The following is a 23287-nucleotide window of genomic DNA, read 5'->3' on the forward strand; positions in this document are numbered from 1 at the left end:
CCATACAAAACGTAATGTATGAAGAAATGTTTTTATATTATGAAATTATATTATGGAGTATATATTATATTTTGTTCATTAAATATTTAAATAACTGAATTAAAGTAGCTAATCAATAAAATCCGTTCAATAAACTAATATTAAGTTTACTCTGTAAATTTCATTATTGCTCTTTTTCAGCAATACTTATTAATTAAGACATTAAATCTGAGCTTTATGAGCTTTTTCAACATCCTTTTAAACGTCCTTTGAACGTACACCAAGCTGTTTACAACAAACATCCGAATTTTCAAATTTATCTATTTACAGAGAGTTTATCTTTCTATACAATAAACTAAAAAAACAAAAGAAACATAACGTTATTCGAACTGCAAAAATTGCTAACAAAAGAGTAAACAATAAATATTCTATCTGAAAATTTAGCCCAAAAAGTCAATGAAAAGATCTAATGCAAGTATTGATGTATTGATGTAAAAAAATCAATAGAAAAATTTAACTAATTGCAAAAATATAATGTAACATATTTGTATTAATTTGTATTAATTATATAAGCCTTTCTTAGATGTTAGTAAATATCTATCAGACTTTAATCTCTCAACTATAATATTAGGTGTATGTAAGAAAAGTACAAAGTTCTTTAATAATAATAACGTATTACATTGAAAAATATTTTATAGATACTTTATATAGAAGGAAAGCTCTCCTCTCTTATTTACTTCTAGCATCCTAGCATTACAATTAATGAATCAGTTGGGTTCAGTATATGTATATGTAACATGAATTATAGATTTTTAATACTGACAGTGAATATTGGAATGCATGACATCGATAATGACATTACGGCATACATTAAACGACGAAATAATAAAAACTTTTGATAAAATTTACGTTTTTAAATTATAATTTAGTACGATTTCTATAAAGATAAAATATTAATATAAATATATTTAGAAAAATTATTAAATATTTATTTATTTGAGTATTACAAAATGGTAACAAAAAAATAACGAATCGTTATTTTCTTAGTAACGGAACACGTAATTCAGCGCGCTAAACGTAAAATACGATAAATATATTGCGAATTAGAATTCCCTTACCTGTATATACGTATATATTCGTCGAATATCGAGACATATGCATTGTTTAGAGATGCTTTGGGACGTAGTTGGTTATACAATAGTAATTACCTATCACGTAAACTATACGTTCCCCTACAATGCCTCGCGCGTAATCGATAGTCGCGCTGCAACAAGTAGATGTATACAAACTAGCAAATGAGAACGACGACTTTCGTTCCGATACACTCGAGGATCGTTATTGTGTACGGTCAATCTACCTGCGAAACATTAAGGAGGCTCTTACCTCGATCATAATATGACAGATCTTTATGAAATTAATATATGTTGTAAAGTGAACCACAACGGACCGATGCCCAAAACTTGAGCATAGGTTGACGATAAAAACTGTAAAAATATCAGTATTGAAATTCGCATTTTTAACACAGGGCATATGATAAACACTAAAATTTTTACCGGAAGTGATGTATTTTCTTGGCAAGTTTGCGAGCCAGGTAAACAAAAAACTAAGGAATTGTAGTTAAAATAATAATCTTTCTAATGATAAGAAAAAAACTTGGTGTTGACGATTAGTTATAAAAGATATTGTAGTTTTAATATGACGTACGACAGGTTAGGCGAATGATCTTCCGAGTGTCAAAATCGCGCCAAGTTTCTAACCTCACTTGCACATGTCTTTTCTCTGCGCTGTATGGTAGCGGCATAATTATTCTCTCGCGCATCGACAACCTTTATTTTCGAGAATTTTCCTTTCATTTTTCCTCTCAGCATTCTCACGTTATATCTTTCTTTTGGCTCCATCTCTTCATCGCATCAATCGCTACAACGCTACACGGCTACACCTCACTTAGCTACACACTGCTGCAGACGACGTTGTAACACGCGCATGTTATTATTCTGCTCTTTAGCACTGACGTAGTCAACTGACTTATTGTATAAATTTTAATATTTACACTAATAGAACATATAACTTACTCTTACACTATGTAAAAATCATTATTTATTTTTTTATTTAATTTTCCGATAATTTTATAACCAATTATTAATGATAATTTTTCGGTTGCTACATTGATTAGAGCAGCCGGGTAAGAGCCTCCTTAGCCACATGCACTTCGACTGTTTCATTGTCACAGTTTGACTTTGCGACTTTTCCTTTCACTGGGTAACACGCTGATTGCAGATAAAATTAAATGACTAATATCGATGAAACCCACAGCATGCTCGAATGCGAGTGTTTGAAAATGTAATAGTACTTAACCCTTCACCCGCAAACCTGGGTCATTTATGTCCGGGCGAAAATCAAATGTAGTTGTAACTTTTGAATACAAATTATGTGAAAAAATTAAATTGTTTATAATTTTATGATTGATATTTCAAAGTGAAGCTTTGAAACACCTTTACGATTTTTTTCAGATTTTTTGCAGCCCTTTAACACTAAAAAAAAACATCAGGACCCAGGTTTGCGGCGTAAAGGTGCCAAAAAAAACCTTTGCGGGCGAAGGGTTAAATGTAATTAAAACTTCTTATATTATAATTGAACTTGATATAAAACTAATATACCTAATAATTCGTCATATTTATAATTTAAACTTTTTAAAACACATTCAAAGTTTTTATGAATATTTTCAAACATAACAATACCTGGCACAAAAATTATGTTAATAGACAATTAAAAACTGAATAAACTATTTTATTTCACAATAAACATCATATTTTTAGAGTTTGCTTGAAATTGCATTAAAAAAAAGAAAATAATGATTTACAAATATCTGAAATATTTCTATCTAAAACAAAGTAAAATTAATCACAAGATGTCTCTTTTGTAACTTTTAATAACTTTTAATTATTATTCACTTTTCATTAATGATACAATATTAACGTGAATCAAGGCAGTTTATCGCATGTATTCCGTTTATTGCGCTTATATGCGCAAAGTACATTATTATTATCAGAGCTTGTCACTCTATAAATTATAGACAAAGCTCAGTGACGGCTGCAGAAGAAGGGGAATAAAAGTTCGCTCGTGGCACGAAACTTTCTGCATTCGTCGCTGCGACCTCGGGTGACCGCGCACCTTCATTCGAAAGATTCAGAGTTTTATTTTATATAGCTCTTTAACGCTATTATTTGATATCGTTGCCATTAGTTATAAGCGATATTTATGGCAGGCTTCGGTAATACCGCGCGCTTGAATATCCCCCTAGGGCCTTTCAAAACGTTCCCCCGAGCAATTAAAATACGCACGGTTGTCATTGAATGGTCCTTTTTTACGACTAAACCGCTCACCCATTACTACAATTCCGCCAGAACGGCCGCCATCCGAGCCGTCGTTCGTTCGCGTTAAGCCGCGTGCGAAAATGGCTTTTCTTCTCGCCAGTTCTCCCGACTTGCTAATTAAATAAAAGGGTTGACAAGAGAAAGAGGAAGCCCTGCCTTACCCTATCCTCCTGTCAGCCGTGACCGCGCACACGGAAAGAATCCAAATGCGAGGAAGTATCTGTAAAAGTGACTTCCGCTCCTTCTCTGTCCTTTCTTTTCTCTTCTTCGCCATATTACTTAACCCCCTATCCAGCAAATTCGTTCACAATGGTTTTCTTGTTGCTGTTGAAAGTTCTCTATCTTTTACGATCATCGTTTTTTTCTGCAACTCCTTTTCCAACGCATCTGTTGCCCAGACGATTCCGGTATACTTTGCAAACATTTACAACAATATTGTTGGTGTTAAATATAGATATTCTTTTTTCAATTATCGTTGCTTTTATGACTTGAACCTTCTTTCTGTCTCTCCCATTTACATGGAAAAATTACAAATATACATATATATATCATACTTTGCCCTCGGCAAATTTGCATATCAAAAAGTAACTCAAACAAAGAGACTTTTCACTTGAAAAATATCGAATATTATTCGGGGATTTTAGATGACATCGAGAAATAAAGTTTGCTCTCGAAAAAATTGTTCTTCCTTCCTTTTCAGACTTACGTCTTTACCGCAAGTTTAATCGAGCATATTCTACCGTACTCTGAACCGACGGATTAGGATACGCGTAGAAATTGCGATCGGATGGAGCTACGCGAGATATGTATTTCGGGATAACTTTTCACTCCTAAAGTTATTTCTACCTTTTTCTTCCTTCAATCGTCAATCGCACACGAATATTTCTACATTATCAGAGACAGCTAAAAGGGGCGGTGCGCGGTGTATGAACTGCGCGGTGCATTTCATATTCATGATATCCTCGCTTAGTAAAGTGGACTTACTTAGAAGTAATATAAATGATAATTTGCACCATTGTTCTTGCTTTGCAGCTCAACCGCGCGACTTGCAGCATTAACAATCATCAACGTCGAATGAGGAGGTCGCGCGCGAAGTTCGATTCTGAGCAACCGTTGCATCCGCGCGCACCCGCGGAGAACATAATTCCTCAATGAAAATTCATATAAGGGAGCTACTCGCGGCGGGGCAAATAATAATCAGGAAAAGTGCCGCCGCGCTCTGAGAGAGAGCGATAAGTAATTTTCCGCCCAAGAAAATCTAAAGTTGCAAGTGCAGAGACTTGCCATTGAAGTACTTATGTTCTATTACGCGAAGCAATCTGACTGCACGAACTAACGTAGTAAATACAAATTATTGAGCAAATTCCCACAGTTGTTACTGAATTTTGTTTACTACGATACAAATAATGAACGCGTAAATTGCATACATCGTGTCATTCGTTATTATAGTTTCATGATTTCTTTGTTTATCGTACACCGTTTTATACCGAAAAAATGTTTTGCCAGAATTTTATATTAGTAAATTCGATACACGGAAAGAGTTGTGAAATTGAGTAAAATGAAGAACTCACGAACGTTCGTAAAATAAGGGCGCGTGCATACCAAATTCTGTTGGCAGGGAAAATTGTCCGAACTTGGATACATATTTAGCGTTATCTCGAATTGGGGAGTAACAGAGCTAGTGTGTAACAATTCGCCAAATATGATTATACGCTCGTAAATCCTTAGCTGCTCCACTTACAAAGTCGAGTAAACGCGGCGGAGGGTTGACCGCGGTCCGCGCGCGATCGAGATCAGGTAGTATTAATTACGCACCCTCTCCCGTCCACGATTCGCGAAAGCCACTAACAATAAGGATCGCGCCGCCGTAATCGCGGTATTAACGGTAATTCCTCGGTGCCGTGCCGTGCGCCATCAGCTTTTCCGGGACGTCTCACGTGCCGCTACGATTCGGCTCCTCCGCGAAACAGGCTCCCGCGCCCTCAAATAATTCCTTCTAGTTTGGGCGAGGTTAATCCCGCCGGATCATATTGTATTATCTTGCTTGAGCTTAAGGGAACCGGCACCGCAGAGCAGACCCGGTGACAGTGGTACCAGCACACACACACACACACAGACTGGGGAGAATCGAGAATAAGGAAGAAAAGGAAGAGCGATAGCGGTGAGAAGGCTTGAGAGCGGCGCGGCGCGGCGGCGCGCGGCGACGACGGCGGAGGAGGAATTCCAGAAGATCCACGCGGATTACGTACGTGATTGTACGACAGTGACGTCACCGTGGCCATTGTTCCTGTAATATACGAGCGGGCATAATCCTCAAATTACGTTCCCGTAACGCGGCGCTTCCGTCCGTCCGTTTGCGCCTGTCCAGGGCTCACGTACGCACGATAATATAGTTTCCCGCATAATAGTTTACTAATGACGCCTTCATTATCATATGCCTGTCGTCGTCATACCGGCACTCACGGTATAGATTAACGCGTTCCGGCCTCTTCTCCGCGATCACGATTCTCGTTCCGCGCCGAAGTCGCCAAAGATGGTCTCGAGATCGTTTTGCACGGACGCGCGCGAATCCACGGAAATCCGCCTAGACGATTATAGAACGCCGTCGGAACGCCTTAGTTTCTAATTCGCGATATGGCTTAGTGACCGGAACTCCATTTTCGGCAGCTTCCAGGTTAATCCTTTGACCACTTCATTTAACTATGACAGTCTAGCTTTTGTACCTTTTGGGTTTCGTAAGTGACGATTATCTGGTCCTTCCAGAATATCTCTATAATGTATCCCTTATAAAGAAAAAATTTATAATGCTTATTAATTTCTCACTTATCATGCAATAATTGATAACGTCAATAAAGCCAGAATTTAATAAAATTTTTATGCAATGTTTTATGAATATTTTTTATAACATTTAATGTAAAAAAAGCAATTTACGTAAATTTTTAAAATATATAGTCCGTCATGTTTTATTTTAAACCATTATTGATGTATCGATTTATTAATACTCCTATATACTAAGTATTTAAGTACTCTTTGAAGTTAATTGAGGGCTATTGCAGAAAAGGCTGCATCAATCACGCGAAAAAGCGTTTGAAACGTTGATTAATTGTCCATAGACTTTTATTTCCTTCTACCTTCTTTCATCTCATCAGTTTCAGTTGCCTCTATGCTATTAGAACAGTGATGCAATTTAAGTATGTCACATTAAGAATCATTAACGGATTTGTTATTTCACAAATTCATCGTGTAAAATCACACATTAAATATGTAGTAATGGAGACACTTTCATGGCTGGGTAGGCAGATTTTAATAAGAGATTGCACGGTACGTAAAATCTAATCTTTAGTTTACGTTTCATTTTCTTTTATCTCACTTTTTATCAAAATTCGCAAACGCGACGACGCCATTTCCGTAGGATTTATACGTAGGAACTAATCAGATGCCCAACATTTTCATGCTGAACTCATATATTCCCGTCAGCATGATGTAATGGGCGCGATAAAATGGGCCATTCGTGTTCGCGATTTTTACCAGTCGATGCCCATCGATAGCGCGTTATCCAGACCATCCAGACAGCCGGTTTGATGCGTATTATAGGAGCACACTTTGATAAACGCCGCATCAAAGCATTTTATGTCAAGAGTAAATCGACATTTTCATCGGTCGCGCACAGTACGGACGTCAGCTTTTACCGTTTTACCATAAAAAAATTTGCGAATATATATATATTTTTTCACGTATATAAACACATGTTAAAAAAAAGGGCCGATACATTCACGAAGCACGAAATTGCGTGAGGGAGAAATTTGCACGATGTCACTTCCGCATCGTTATTATCTCACGAGATACTTTCTGGATAAAGCGACGTTCGCTGATAACGAGGCGCGCGATAATGAGATATTGTTCGGCTAACGCTTTTTGAAGCGTACATATTTCACGAACGCCGGCCGTAATTACGATCGACTTAACTGATGTATCTAACGTCGTTCCTCTCGCGCACCCCGTGGCAGCGTAATCTGATACGTATACGTTCCCGGATACGTATCGCCCGGTATTAGTTTCCGCGACGGAAATGTATCGACAAACCGAGCCGACGCGAAAGGAATCTCGATAGCCGCAAAGAAAACCGACGTTGCTATTAAGTAACGTTTTTCATAGTTCGGAGTATGTCGGGGCTTCGATAGCTTATCAAGTTCTACCAGAATTGACATATGCATTTTTTTATCTTGAAGTGAAAAAGATAGAGAGGACAGATGTTCCATTGTTCTCTCTAACAGTGAATCAATTTGTTTTCAAATTAATGAATTCAGATAAATTCGACTCTTCGTATAGATACTTCCTAGGATTGTCCCGACGAATTGAGCATTCGATTAATTTAAATTAAATATGTAGAAATCAGATACATAATCTGAAGAACTAATTATAAATAATAAACTAATTGCAAAGATGTGTAAAAAAGATCGTTACTTTAATCACCAATATTTATTCCGTAAGTTTCAAATTAAAGGATGTTATGTGCCATTTCCTACTCAAAAAGAGTATAAATTGGAATCAACAAGCTAATCAGTTCGAAGATCCGGCGGGACGGAAAGTTTTATCTGATTTTTCCAATACCTGGATTATCAGTTAGGCAAGGAAGTATAAGAAACCAGGGTCGAGTTGTGATCGCGCGAAAGAGGGAAGAAATCGATCTCGGTAATATCTCTACTTTACCTTTGTAATTTCATAAAGGAAAAAGATCGCGCCCGCACCACTGTCCCACCGCCAAGAAAGCCTTGAAGAGATTCCTATCTTATTCTTTTTCGCCTCCATTTAGCTCGATTCTCGCACAGTTGCCGGGCGGAGAATCCCCAGGAATCGACGATTCATGTAACCTAGAAATAAGTTGAAAGAGTTGCAGACTATGCAAAGTAGCTTTTCAACCTGCAACATGCGACATAATGCGGGGTTAATATAGGGCTTTGATCCCTCGACCCTCGACGCGTGCATTATTGAGAAAATGCAAACGTAATCGTTAGATTACGGGTATACTAATAGATGTTCCGGATCTGTTTTATGATGTTTCAATAAAAAATAGCAATCCTGATTGAAAAGTGTAGCAATATGTTAACTATACTAATAGTATATAGTATATAGTATATGCATATACATATATTTAAAATTTAGTTATTAAGATTATTAGATCTCATCTAACAAAACGATAAATTAATTTAAAAATACTAACAATAAAATAAACCATAATATAATATTATAGTTGTATATTAACTGCATAGTAAGATATAATAAAAGGGAGAATTAAGTAAAGAGTGAAATAAATAAAGAAAATTTTTTAACCGTTTATCATTAATTAATGTTTCTTTCTTGTTGGATGTTGAGAAATGAGAAATTTGTACAAACATAAATGTATTTGTCTTTGCGAGATGAGTAATCTCGTACGAATTGCGGATTTCGTTCGAAATAATATACGGTGTCTTAGCTGTACGAGTATTGAAGGCGGCGATGGGGAAACGTTCAAACAGATGCGGCAACACATGCAAACGGTTGTGAGGTATTCTAGCGAAAGCAAAGACATAACTAACTTCGAAACTACGCGACTAGCAATAGCAATCCCTCTCGGGATCCTTGATTTCCATAGTCTAGAGTCTGGACTTCTGTAGCTACACACGCCACTGATTCAGCAATCAGGATACAATACTTTCGCCAAAAGGGTCACATGATTTGATAGGTATATTCTCACTTTATTTTACGTATCCACCTAATTGATCCCAAAAGCCAATATTTATAAGTTTTCTTTTTTAGGCGTAAGCAGTTTGCGATTTTGTAAGCCATCAATCTCGACAAATAACCAAAATTTGTTTTATTTAATTTTAATATACTTTATTTTAATAATGAGACGGTTGCTACTTCGAAGATTATTTAAAAATTTGATATCGATTTATTAATAATTGTAAAAATTGTTAATGCGATTACATGTGATAATCAATAATATAATAATATTATAATATAGATATCTATTTTAAGCAAAATAAATTTTTGTTATATTGATAAACGTATATATAATTTTAATCAATTTTTTATGTTATTTAATATAAATCCAATTTTTTAAAACACCTTATTTATGAAGTTTTTTGTAACATAAACTTTATATATTTATATATCATTTTTATCTTTCGTGTTATTGATTTTTATATTTCGTGATATTGATTTTAAAATAGATGGTAAGGTAAAATATTGTGTTATTTTACCTTGAAAAGTTTATCGTCAGACGGAATTGCAGTTTTCTATTGTAACAATACCAATAATAGTAGGGAGCAAGATACAAGGATGCAGAAATTTGACTGAAAGATATCATATGCTGCTATTATTCAAAATTATTAACCGCGGTAAATTTTTGTTAATTAAAACATAATTTTCCTATTACATTTAAGAAAAGGTAGTAAACAGGTTGATTTCAGTTTTCTATTCTCTCAAAAGATTTCAATGAGTTGAAAGAAAGAAAAATTAAAAAGATAAAAGTATATTTTAATTAAAAAATTGTTTTAACCCTTCGACGGTAACATTGGTTCACAAGATAATGAATTAAGTTTAAAAAATAAATATATAAAAATTATAGAAAAAATATCACGTAAAAGAACTGTTATCTTAATAAAATTAACAACGAATTATAATTTTTTTAATAAGTAAAAAGCAGATAAAATCGTTGCTTATTAATTATTTATTTCTTCGAAAGGTTAATATTGGAAACTGGTACGAAAATGTGGTTGTTGGTAACATGTAGGCTGCATTCCGAAATTCACTGTCGGCAACTTTCAGTACTGAAAATCTATAGTATACGTGACGCAAAATATAGATTTGCAGCACTGACGGTGAATATCGGAATGCAGCCTAAAATCTCATAGAATTATTTTCTTGAAAAGCTATGATTTTAAATGTTAAACAAGTGGTGGGGGCTGTGTATCTTGCTTTTCTCTCTCTTATAAATTAATATGATAAGACTTTACTGTCTCTGTTTTTACTCTTTAAAATTATGTATAGCTCAGCACACCTAATCTCCTGAGGGTTAATAGACGTAGTAAACCCCCGAGGATTATGGGAGAAAACCAACAAGATCGATGGTCGGTGACTATAGTGAAGCTTCCTGGGGTGTACATAAATTGGTTCAAAATTAAGCGTATATAAATACATATTCAATCCATCAGACATCCTAAATAAACAAGAAAGAATAACAAAAACTATTGTAGAAAGATTAGGAAGACTAGACCTTTTGTTCCTCTCAAGACGTCCCTAGTAACATATGAATTGAACAATGGAACATATAAGCTTGTGATTTTGAATAGCCTGTGGGAGGAATAATCTTTTCTTTTAAAGAAGTAATCTTGGATTTTCTCTTTCTTCTTATTGTGTTTTCTTTCGGTCTGCTTTTGTTTGCTATTATTAAATTTTATTTTGGTGGAGGCCGATTTGTTAGATTGTAATATTCGTGCTCTTTCAAAACGTTCCTGTGCATCAACTTTCACTTGAGAAAAAAAGCTTGACCTCCGCTTGAATTTTATACCTGAGCTGAGTATTGAGACTACCTGAGTGACATACCATACTGGCAGAGTATAATATATTAGGGTCTTAATTTATAATATTGATTAAATTCAAAATTCAAAGAAGCAGGTAGTGCCGAGAAAATCTTCTGCTTTCCTTCGAGAGAAGAATTTGTACCCAGTCTCTCACAGTCTATCTCGTCGGCAGCACGCACGACATCCATTTCTTCCAGCAAAGTATAAAGTTCAAGAATATTATCTGTTATTTGTGGATTAAAGGACCGTTCATATCGGACGTAGTGATTCGGACCTAGAGAAAAGTATTCTCCAGCAAGATCTTCGCACATCACGGTAGGTCATTTTCGGTGTTACATAACTGATTTGATAAATAATGGTGCATTAATAATATCTTATACATATAATCAGTGGTATAAATGGATAAATACGTTTCTTGAATATTACAGTAAAATTAAAAAGAAATTATCCCTGAGACTAAATACCAACGCATTCCAGTAAATCGTAAAAATTGTAATAAAACTGTAAATCATATATATGTAATGAAAAATTGCGCTGTGTCGTAGCGAGACACGGTATCTTCATCTATAGTGTGAATAAATCTTTATGGACCTCATTACATTATCGGGCGGTGTGTTAGTGACGATAAACCTATCTAAACAGTCGAGTCAGTTATAAAGAGAAACCACCGGACTACACGCGCCTTCGTCTCAGTATAAGCTAAGCTTTCTTCGAGCGAGCTACCTACGACTGTCATAGGTAAAAACCATCGTTGCATGCTTAGAAAAGTGGATATTTTGAATAGAAAAGTGGACTATGTTTTAAGAAAATGTGACACGAGACAAATTAAAAACGTATATGTTTAAAGAATGTTTGTTTTAATATTGTTACATTGCTAATAGACGAAAGTCGTAGTAACTAACGAGTTATATCTGTACAACGCTGAATGGACACATACGACATTTCTGCATGGACAGCTTATCGTATAATTGTTAATTTGTGAGTTTAAAACGCGTTACAGTAATATATTGAATCACGCGTCGATTATTATTTATAATTTTTTACTGTAGTTTTAATTTACTTCAGTAAAAACTTTATCTAAAGCTAGAATGCTATTTTACATATTTAAACTGATATTGATATAATCACATTGATCAATATCAATATTTCTGTAATTAAGCGTCATTAAGTGTTTGAAAAGCCTCTCATTATATATTGATAAGAAATCAGTATTACGAAACACACTTATCATCTTAACTCCTGATAAAATTCAACATTTTGACATTTTACTCCTCTTTAACTAACGATATGTCATATTGAATGCTAAAAATAATGAATATATAATTAACAATAAATAAGATAGCGTTGCAAAAATATATAAAAATCACTAAGAAACAATATTAGGCCAAATAATAATAATAATGGTTATAAGATTTTTGTATAATTTGTTATTTGTGTATGTATATGCACAAGTCATTTATTTTATGAATTTGTAATATAATATTAATTATTATATTACAAATGTTGAAAAATATAATAAATAGGATATGTTAGAAAAAAAGTTCAGATGAATGATACAAAAGATGAATAATATTCATTAGTGAATTAAAAAATGCCAAGTGAAGTCACAGATCAATTAGAAAAGCGACTTTTGTCTTTAGTGAAACAAGCTGTTTGTTTCTATTGATTGAAAGCGATGTTAAGGAGTATATAAGTATAGAGCAAAAGATTATCTTACACATTCTTATTCTGCCGTTCACAAAAGGTGTTTTACAAAGTTTTCTTCTATTTCTAAACATGCTTCGCATCTTTATATGATGGAAATAAGTGATTGAATTCTATATATATAATATAATTGTGTATACCCGCGTGCATATATACACATACACAGCTTTATCGCAAACAATATACGTAACAGATATACGAGAGAATAACCAATGGTGACGAACAGCTAAAACAATTGGAAATAAAAAACAAACAAAAATTTTATCTGCAAACTGTCGATGTTACTAATTTTGTTTAGAGTGTGATTTTCTCTGAATCTTTTATAACTGTAACCAAACGAGCAATTATTTTAAATAATACTGTGAATAACTTGTGCAAATAGTTTTATATTCAAGGACAGTAATATTTGATAAAAGATATTATTTTGATTGTTGAACATATTAAATAATTTGAATATCGATTCCGGTGAAACTGCTAGCGCTATATGGCACATTAAACGAAATGTGCTGCGTAAAAAGCAGAGTGCGGGACATTATCCGGAAGAAGATTCACTTATATGTCTATTTTGATGAATAATTTGTGGCAAGCCGCACCCATCTTTTCTCTCGTTCAATGGTCTCATCTTCCCTTAATTGGAGTCATTGAAGAAATAATTTAGAATGCTCATATATGAACGTCATTGCAATACTTGTGTATCTTATGATACCGCTTTGAGTAATAATTTAAAAATGCATGACAGAAACCAAACATGGAACATTGCATTTATCAAGAATTACTGCATTCAATGTTTTACACTTCTCCTTCTAAAAAACTACAGCGCATTATCATCTCCATATTGTTATCTTATTTGCATTTTATATTGTATGCTATATTTATATCAAGGATTATACTCTGTATTACAATTAAAGATTATGGGATTCTTTATATTAATGATCGAGCAATTTAAAATATTTAAGTACCTAATATGGAATAACATAAGTCCGAGAAGTAAGTACAAACGTAGAAGATTTTATTGCTAATTGTAATCGAGTCTATTGCATCACTAGGTGTTTTGCAATTTCTGGAACATTATCTGGTGGCATTCTATTCATTGCATACATTATTGCTGCTTTGTTCAACTGTAAATCACCCAAAATGCATCATTTCTCCCATTCGGTATTTCGTCATTATCCATCACAAATCCATCATTGATGACATGGTAATCAATTTGTTATTAAGCGGAATAATTTACAGATTGAGCGAAACTACTCGCAAGTGGAATTTAGTAGGATCATTAAATATTACGAACAGATCTCTTGCCTGATGGCATTTGCTATACGACATGGCATAAAATACGCATTGTGTTAGGAAGCTTTTTTCTCCGTGTAATATAAGTTAAGAGCGAAAAGTTATATCGTACTCAAGCAGCAACGTGAATGCTAAATGTTTGAAGTACATTATTGATCACTCGACGTAGTTTTTAATTAACATGTGCTCTCTAGCTTTACTGACATTTGCAAGCATGTAATGTTTGCTTCAACTTTATATATTTCGTACTGTTTTTACATTGTTGAACTTTTTTTTTTTACGCAGAGCACACTTCAGCTAAACATAATCAGACGCGAACTTCACCAACATGGATAGCATGAAATCAGGTTGGTTTAGCGAATTGAACGACCTCTGGCCCGGCGTTGCACTCTCACTGGAAGTGGAGAAAATTCTGCATTCCGAACGCTCTCAGTACCAAGACATCTTGGTAGTAAAAACGTAAGTATTTCTTCATCGACAATGCAAAATCGTTAAATGTATACGTCCATAAGACAATTTTTTAAAATGTTAAGAATTAAATGAATTAAGAATTTACGTTAAGAACTAAAAGGCGTTAAATGTCAATGATTTCTTGAATATAAAAATGTTATATTTGCAGAAAATCACACGGCAAGGCTTTAATGCTCGACGGCGTGATCCAATGTACGGAGAACGATGAGTGGTCCTATCACGAGATGATATCGTATTTATCGCTATGCAGCCATCCAAAACCTCAGCACGTAAGTGTAACAACTGATATATTATACATCACTTATAATAATTACATTAAGTTTTAGATTCACACCAATTTATTTAAATTTTCTGCATTTATATTGTGTAATGTATTTAATATAGAAATATTATATTATAGGCTTTTTTTTATTAAATTTACTTTTAATAGTTAATTTAATAAAAAAACAGAGCCATAAATTCTATTCTTATGGTGATAAAATATAGATAATTATATGTTTATTGGTCAATAATAAATTCTTAATAAATTTTTTAGTCAAATATGTAGATATTAAATATTATGTATCATTAATGCTTTAAGTTCTGTTTAAACTTTGCATGAAATTATCTTTAGAAAAATACAGATAACTCGAAATTTCTGCCAAATAACAGGTTCTGATAGTCGGAGGTGGTGATGGTGGGGCTGCCCGAGAAGTCTCGAAACACCCAGACGTCGAACGCGTCACGCTAGTGGACATCGACGACCGAGTTATCGAAGTGTGCAAACAATATTTGCCTCGTTTGAGTTTGGGTCTTAATAATCCTAAAGTAAATGTTTCCGTTGGCGACGGTTTCGAGTTTCTAAGGCATCATCGTGGAGAATTCGATGTCATTATCACTGACAGTAGCGATCCCGTAGGTAAGTGTTGCAAAACTTTGTATCAATTGCTAGGTTTCAATAAGATTCTCTTTGTACAACAAAAATATTTTTTTTTCTCAAGATATTAGAAAGATAGTGTTTACTAATAGAAATATAATATTGGCAATTTTTATGTTCTGTTTAGGTCCCGCTGAGAATCTCTTTAAACAATCATATTATGAATTGCTGAAGGCTGCGTTGAAACCTGGTGGAATCATTGCTAGCCAGGCTGGCACAGCGTGGATGAACTTGGACCAAGTGCATAGCACATTTCAACATTGTAAGGCTGTATTTCCTGTCGCTGCCTACGCGATAACGGCTGTACCGACTTACCCCACGGGTCAAATAGGTTTCGTTCTTGGCAGCTTAGATAATGTTAGTATTAGACATAATATATAATAATAGTAGAAACTTTATGTGTGTATATGTGTGTATAAATTTCATATGTTTTCTCAATTTAATATTTTAAATGTGACAATAATCTAAATATTTGTATTATTGAAAAAGAAGTTCTTTTTATCAGAGAGACAATTATAAATTATATTTGTTTTTAAACTAGATTTTTTCCACAAAATGTATTCAATATCTTAATAGCTCCAAATTCTTTTTTTTTTTTTTTAGCAAACAAATTTGGCAGAACCGGTGAGGGTATTCAGTGACGAGGATCTCGAGCGTATGTCAATGAGATATTACAATGATAAGGTACATCGGGCTGCTTTTGTCTTACCGAGATTCGTGGATAAGGCTTTGCGAGGTGCTTAAAATATTAGCGAAATATGTAGCGATATTTATTAAATTCGATTTAAAAGCAGTGATTGATGCGAAACTTATTTGTGTGTAAATAATACTTGACATGAAATTTTGTGACACAATAAAATAAATAAAAATAAATTGCAAATATGATGTCTTTTATTAATTATATCATTATATCTTGAATTATTTATCTATATTGTATATAAAAATACAAGTTAAACATATCTTGAAGAAAATGCAAAACAAGCGAAATCATTTTTTATATATTTGTTAATAAATTTTCTTGATAAGTAATCAAGAAACACAAACATCCAGGAAATCTGCGAAATTCAGAACGTGGTTAGATGGGTCAGACAGAGAAGAAGAAAATAGAACGAACACGTAACACGTATCAAGGATGTAAGACGACAGAATCGCAAAGATCGCTATATAGAGATGGAAAGCCCCACTCCAGGCGTCCCCCGGGAAGACCCCCAAAATGTTGGATGGATAGCTGGACGTCAACTTCACAGGAGGAGCAATAGTTGGAAAAACAGGCTTGGTCTATTTCAAGAAGAAGAAGAAGAAAAAGAAGAAAAAGAAGAAGAAAAAAATAAATAATCTATAGGTATTTTATATTTCGTAGATATGTATGTCATGCGGTATATTCTATACTTCTACGAAACAGCATTCGTGTGTGCGAAAAATTGATAACGTTAATTATTGTTCTTTTGATTTTTATATCTTGTCAATAGAATAAGTAGTTCATTTTTTATCAGCAGTAGATAAGATAATACTAAACGAGATAAAAAGTTTAATTTTTTAAATAGAAATAGTATCATGAAAATAGATATTTCTAAATTGTACAATGTAGTAAGTGAAATTATAAAATTGTGAAATATATGTTGTTTTCATGTGCCATTGTATATGGTAACTACACAAAAATATGTCGGACTGCTTAACCAGTTATTGCTAATATGCCGACGGACGTAAAATCTTATGGCAAGATTTGATATTAACGCGACACAATAAAAAATCAATTGAATCAAATAAATTATGTGTTTTATGTTTATAAATATAAAATGTTTTGCGTTTTATTGTTCTTTTATTGTTCACTGTAAAAATTACAGTTTATTAAAAAATTGCAATAATTATTCTCTTTCTGCTTTTATCTTTTGATCTTTAAAGAGAAAAAATATTATATTTATATTAGAGACGTATCACTTCCTTTCTCCTTTAAAAAGTTGCTCCGAGTAATCTTAGCACGAAGTAATCTCGTTCTAAATTTGTAATGCGATTCTAACTTACTCCTTATATAAAACTTTAGATTAAAACTTCAAAGAGATGAAAGATAAAAAAAATAAAACAAAATGATAAGACTTGTCTTTGAATTGATATAAAAAGATAAAGCTTCAAAAGACCAAGTTTTTTTTTCTAAAATACAGTTAAATTAAATTAAATTTACCTATGCGAATAACGTTAAATTGTTACGTTACTCGACTACGTCACTTAAAATAAAGTAAGTAAAAATCTTGTCGATTATTCATATTTAAAATACAAAATTATTCCTAGCATCGCGTGAGATGTCTAGAATGATGATGTAATCGCGGAATCTCGCAGTCTCTCGTTAATCCAGGCGGCTCTCTATCGGGCTCATCTTATAATTCCTACAAACGCGTGGGGACGACGATGCACTCTCGTCGCTATCAACGGCGCTCGCGGAATAACGCGATAATCAGCATATTCATGAATTAGCCGCGTGGGTTAAATCGGTCAGACAGTGAATATCTCAAAGTAAAATGAAGCAAGAATAGAGGCAACGGACGGCCGGACGGGCGGGCGGGCAGTCGACACGTTCGAGAATCTCGGTGAAACCCTCTGTAAACATCCGATCTGCGGATTTTATTAATGGGGCCGGGAACCGGGAAGGGGACGGAAGATCGTGGAACGTATTCTATGGGACGGATTCGCATTTCCGAGAGTCTGCGCTCGGAATACGAAGCGAAAAGAGCCCGGGCAGCCCAGCCCTTTGATCCGACGCAATCTTCCCTCGTGCGCGGCTGAAGGTTCGAGATTGAAAGGATATTTAGCGCTTCCTCCGGAAGTGCATTCTGCTCGACACACGCTCGCTCCTCCGGGAGCGCATTCACTCGTAACGCATTCGCTCGGCGCGTTAGAGGCGGCGAGATTAAAGAAGCCGTATGCCTCAGGTGTTCATCGGCTCGGTCGCGGTGATTGCATCGGGTGACATTATGCGCGCGTTGCGCCAGCCAGGGCCTTGTCGCTTCGCGAAGCTGCTCGGGCGAGGGATGAAACGTTGCACATACGTTAAATTTGTGAGACGGGCGGACGGAACGTTTGCACGTATGCGTCCACGCTTGCGTCGGATGCAGCTTCGCCGCGAGTTACTCGAGACCCGCTTCGGTGGGCGATCGATTTTTTCGGACATCCGACGCTTTCGATTCCCGCACGCTGCCCGACACAGTGGAATATCGGGATATAGGTCAGACGTCTATATCGTTAGTGATATAGATCACGAGAGGACGCACTGCGTGCGGCTTTTTCCGCACTCTGATTGGAATTATCTCGCTGCATTCGCGCCGTTCGTAAAATCAGCGAACTCACGGTCGGAACCGTCAATAGAATTAGTATAGAAAAAAAATATTTAATCCGTTGGTCAACGCGCACAAATCATTAATTATATTGTTACGTGTGTTATCGTTATGAAATTACAGCGCGGTGCTTTCTTTGTCTGGTTTTAGCCTCACTCTTTTGTTTGATACCGTTTTAATGTTCCACGTTACGTATGACGATAATAAAAAAAAAAGGGACAGCTTACGCTTACGCAACAGGCAGCGAGTGATAGCCAGCACCGTTTTGCCCGACAAATGGTATAACACGAATGGCGTGGTACGCATCACACCAGTAACAAAGTTATCGTATTTGTCCTGAACTCCAAGCAACTTGTCACGTGTGTTTGGGAACGGATGCTGCGTGTCAATATTGCTAACATTGGCCGATCATTATATGCAGATTGGCGCGAGTTACACATGCTGCATTCATCCATGAAATTTGATTACGCCAATACAAATATCGCCCATTGCTACTGTACCGTATACAAAACGCGCGGTTCTGCGCGACCGCGCGTGATTTAACATTATAAAAACGGGATCAATATACTTGTTAATAAACGATTTTTATCTTATTATCTTTTATTCCTATATGCGCATTTTTACATTCGTGTTATCGGCAGGGAAATATTGTTAGATTCTTTTTAACTCGCGTCGTGCAATCTTCGCAAAATCAGGCTGACGAAGCGTAACACAATCCCTTCGTAAGTACATAACGTAATAACATGACATAATTATATGACGGAATCGGGGTTCTAACTAATATAGTGATTTACTGGACCAAGTTTAATTAGAGCAACTCCGCGCGCAGTCGTTATTTCAGGGGAGCTTGGTGGATCGTTAACTATACGCTTAATCTCCCCAAACGATTCCTCTTCGATGTTCCTGATTGCGTTTCGTAAGTCGCAAGTCTGACCATCTGTCAGTATGATATTGCCGAACGAAGCAACATACCGCACACGCTCGTGAGATTCATAAATTATTGTTCTCTCAAAGATTGAAAAGTCAGTTTACACACATAAATCACGCGTAGATCAGTTTTCTTCCAGCACTGATATTATGTGCTAATCTCTTTCCATTTCTTAAAATGTTCGCAAAACTTTTTCTGTAATTTTCGATAATTTACTTATAACAAATTTTAATTGCATGGCACTGTTAAATTATTTAATAATATTAAGAAGTGAGACAACAAAGAAAGCAAAAGTAAGCGAATATATTGCGCAAGTGTATACAATATCCTTTGTCTTTAATATATTTAATTATCAAATTGGAGGAAAATTTCTAAGCCAACGTTTTTCTTGTTATTACGCATATCAAACTTTTTTTAATAAAATGTGCAAGTATTAAAGTGGCTACGTAATCGACGTCGGCTTTCTTTTTATCGTACATCGTTTACCTATATCAAATGGAGAAAGAAAAATGATGTTTCAATGTTTTTTGCAAAACACTGTTTCACGAGCAATTTGTAAGTTTAGGGACGTGACGGAGGATTATGAAGTGATTTTCGAACGAGAGAGTCTCAGGGAAAGTCCGGAATATTCTGACGAAGGTGAGGAGAGAAACTTTCCTATTCATTTTAAGTTCTATTACGGCGCACCGAGGTCATAACATTCCTTGTAACTTTTCAGATCGCACAATGCGCGTACAGGGTACCCTTCGAATTTATTCATCGTAATATTTCCTGGCTGTGAGAAACTTTGCCCTAAGATTCATGATTGGCAACGGTGTAAAGAGTAACTACGATAATGTTACTGCACAATGATTTTACATTAAAATGTTGCGAGAAACGGTAAGAAGCAGATATATTGAAGCAGCGAGAGAACTAATTTCAAAGATTGGAAAAAAATTCGCGTCTTAATTCAGTATGTAATTTAATAATACAATAATTTGCAATGAATTTTCAATTTTCCATTGCAGATTGGTTGTATTAGTTCAGCGATTGTAATGTTCTCCGAAGAACATCTTTCGACAGATGTTCGCGTGCGACAATTTCGATGTCCTTAATTATTTGCGCTATCTGCTAACGTAATCGAATTGGAGATTGTCAGTCGGTTATGTAGCAATAAATCAGCAGCCACCGATTGGGATCGGGCTAAGATCATTATATTCTGGCCATATTGAGCTGAGACACTTGGCCGATCCATTTCTGGGTTAATGAATTACCGATGAAACGGCAAATCGACACCGCTGCGGGGAACTACACGTCAAGATCGATACCTCCGCAAGACCGAAACTCCGCAATCACGAAATTCCAGGCGAATCGACGGCTGAAACGCGTTGCAACTACGTCTGCTAAACATACTCGCACATACTAAAATCGCGATCACCCTCGAAAAATCCGCGAAAAAAATTTTTCATAGCCGGGCCTCTCTGCATTACGCGCGTCATCCGATTTTGATGGATGGATTTTCGGGTTGACGAAGATTTTACGGATATATATATGAAAGCCGCTAAAATCCGTGAAGCGTCGATCAATTTCACGGTGTTAAGAGGAAAGGGTTCAGATTGAGAGCCTTAAGCGCGCCAAGCCGTGGTGCCGCCGGGATCTTATCCATATGCTAAGAATTGTCGATGATCGCCAGTGTTTAATGAGTGGATTACGCCATTCAATAAAATGTAATTTGCCTTTTTTTGTTGCCTTTATTTGAAGTGATAAAACGAGACAATCTTAAGCCAAGGTTTCATTGCTCCAAGTCGCATTTAAAAAAATATGATAAAAAGATACCGTTGAGATTCGCAAAAAACGTTGCATGCATATACTCGTATATATTAATGTTGTTTTCTGGAAGGATAAATAAAAAATATTCTAAGATGTGTAAGAGTGAAAGATATCTCATGCAGCAGAGATATCTAGAATTGTTATTGATCTGCACTTTTCAACGGCAGAGTACGCGGGGGCACGATACGCGTACGGATTCCATTACGTACAGCCAATAAACGCAAATAAGTGATAATCGATTTAGCGGCGGTCAGTGGCGTCGCCTGTTCAATGCCTTGCATGCGGGAAATATTAACCGAGACATATAGAACCGAATACTGGCCGTGTCAAGATTTAGTTAACAGCTAACAAGCACTCTCCGCGCGCTCTAAATTTAGATACTCCGCCGTGTAGCGATTGACCGTTATCAGAACCGCCGTGCATTATCGATGCATGCAAGCCATCCTCGCTGCACATGACGCGATGAATATGATATTAATCTGTACCGTTGTGCTATATCGTGCGCTCTCTCGTTGAAGAGCAATTACATATATATAACTTAAAGCCGTCCGGCTAAGCACTGAAAATAGATCTGCATTTTAATTTACGTCATTCACGGAAAATCGAGATGCGTCGAAATCGACGTCCTGCATGTCTTCTCCACTTTGACTAAACGCGTATAGTTTAATTAAGATCGATCGCGCACAATGCACTATGCGAACAGTTATTCGCTTGACGAATTGTTTACAGATGGCACATGAGAATAATGTTGCGCTGTACCTGCCGATATCCTTAACAATGACCGATGATTGTAGCCAGATTGCGTGAGTTAGGAACACATTGCGCAAAACCGTCAACTGTCGTTACGACAACTCAAGTATTGACCGTTACTAATAAGTTACTATCACCGCGGCAAGCTATAACCGTGGATAAATTTTCAAATAAATTATTGTCAGGTTTATTATTATACACGAATTATAAATAATCAAAATTGTACGTCTACATTATTAATAAGAATACAAAAGTCAAGTCAGTCGAAATATACGTCAATATTGATTTCTATGCATTATCGTACATTTATAAGTACATTGGTTTATCTGTAAAATATTGTAATTTATAATTTCAAATATTATAATTTTAAATTCCTTAACCTTAGATAATTTTATTTTAGCATATCAAGTTAAATAATCGATTTCACTTATTTGTTGATCCATGATTAAGATAAGAAAATATGTACTATTTTGCAAATCTTTACTATCGTACCACTGAGATTGACGATGCACATATTTGCTGTTTCGCTCGCTTGTTTATTTATGTGGCTTAATGACGATAGTTTAATCAAGAACACCCGCCTCACCACATAAACAGTATAAGCGATGAATTACCAAGGCTGCAGTACCTTCCTCAAGGCTATCTGTAAATTGTAGCGGGATACGTGGAATGTGGGATTAACTAAATGAGGATATCTCAAGGGAGGATTAAGTGACTGTCTGTGCGCGGTCGTAAGCGAGGGCATTAAGATTTTCGATTAATGTTATCCCGTCGATTTTGGAGTTACATATAAACGTACATATATACGTACATATATATATATATATATATATATATATATATATATATATATATATATAAGAGCAAAAATATATTATTGATTCGTCTGCCGAATCAATTTTGATCTTCAAGAAATTTAGAGAATCAAAGATTGCTCATCCAAAAATTACACTTATAAAACTGTAATTTGTTTCATAAACGTGTAATTAATATTCCTTGCAAGATTTTTTTATTATAATGCTACGCAATCAGCTTTTTTAATATTCAAATTGTATAGTCCGTCATAAAGATTTTTTGTCACAAACACTGTTACTCTACGTGTGTGAAACAGAATGAAAAACATCACAATTTGCACATACTGTACGCAAAACAATTAATGATTTAAGTTGAAATATCCA

The 23287-nt window shown here is 35.2% G+C and overlaps 1 protein-coding gene and 1 long non-coding RNA gene across 6 annotated transcripts in view; one reads left to right on the top strand and one right to left on the bottom strand.

Moving 5' to 3' along the window:
• LOC143902247 (uncharacterized) overlaps positions 1–23287 on the bottom strand; it is a 214784-nt gene that overhangs the window by 28495 nt on the left and 163002 nt on the right. For all 3 annotated transcript variants that reach the window (XR_013258312.1, XR_013258311.1, XR_013258313.1), the window contains one exon: positions 8064–8224. This is a non-coding gene — a long non-coding RNA (uncharacterized LOC143902247). The remainder of the gene's footprint in view (positions 1–8063; positions 8225–23287) is intronic.
• Positions 11210–16181, top strand: Spds (Spermidine Synthase). 3 transcript variants are annotated; one of them, XM_077414963.1, is made up of 6 exons: positions 11210–11233; positions 14195–14368; positions 14529–14649; positions 15032–15278; positions 15424–15653; positions 15900–16181. In XM_077414963.1, exons 2-6 carry the CDS (start codon positions 14238–14240, stop codon positions 16038–16040), a joined length of 870 nt encoding a protein of 289 aa, XP_077271089.1. In that variant the 5' UTR covers positions 11210–11233; positions 14195–14237; the 3' UTR covers positions 16041–16181. The 3 variants fall into 3 exon arrangements, with proteins under 3 accessions (XP_077271089.1, XP_077271087.1, XP_077271088.1); XM_077414961.1 differs by lacking the exon at positions 11210–11233 and adding an exon at positions 11523–11656; XM_077414962.1 differs by lacking the exon at positions 11210–11233 and adding an exon at positions 11737–11896.

This window comes from Temnothorax americanus, unplaced genomic scaffold (genome assembly GCF_048541705.1).
Source record: "Temnothorax americanus isolate GAGA-0224 unplaced genomic scaffold, ASM4854170v1 Scaffold39, whole genome shotgun sequence".
Taxonomy (NCBI): domain Eukaryota; kingdom Metazoa; phylum Arthropoda; class Insecta; order Hymenoptera; family Formicidae; genus Temnothorax; species Temnothorax americanus.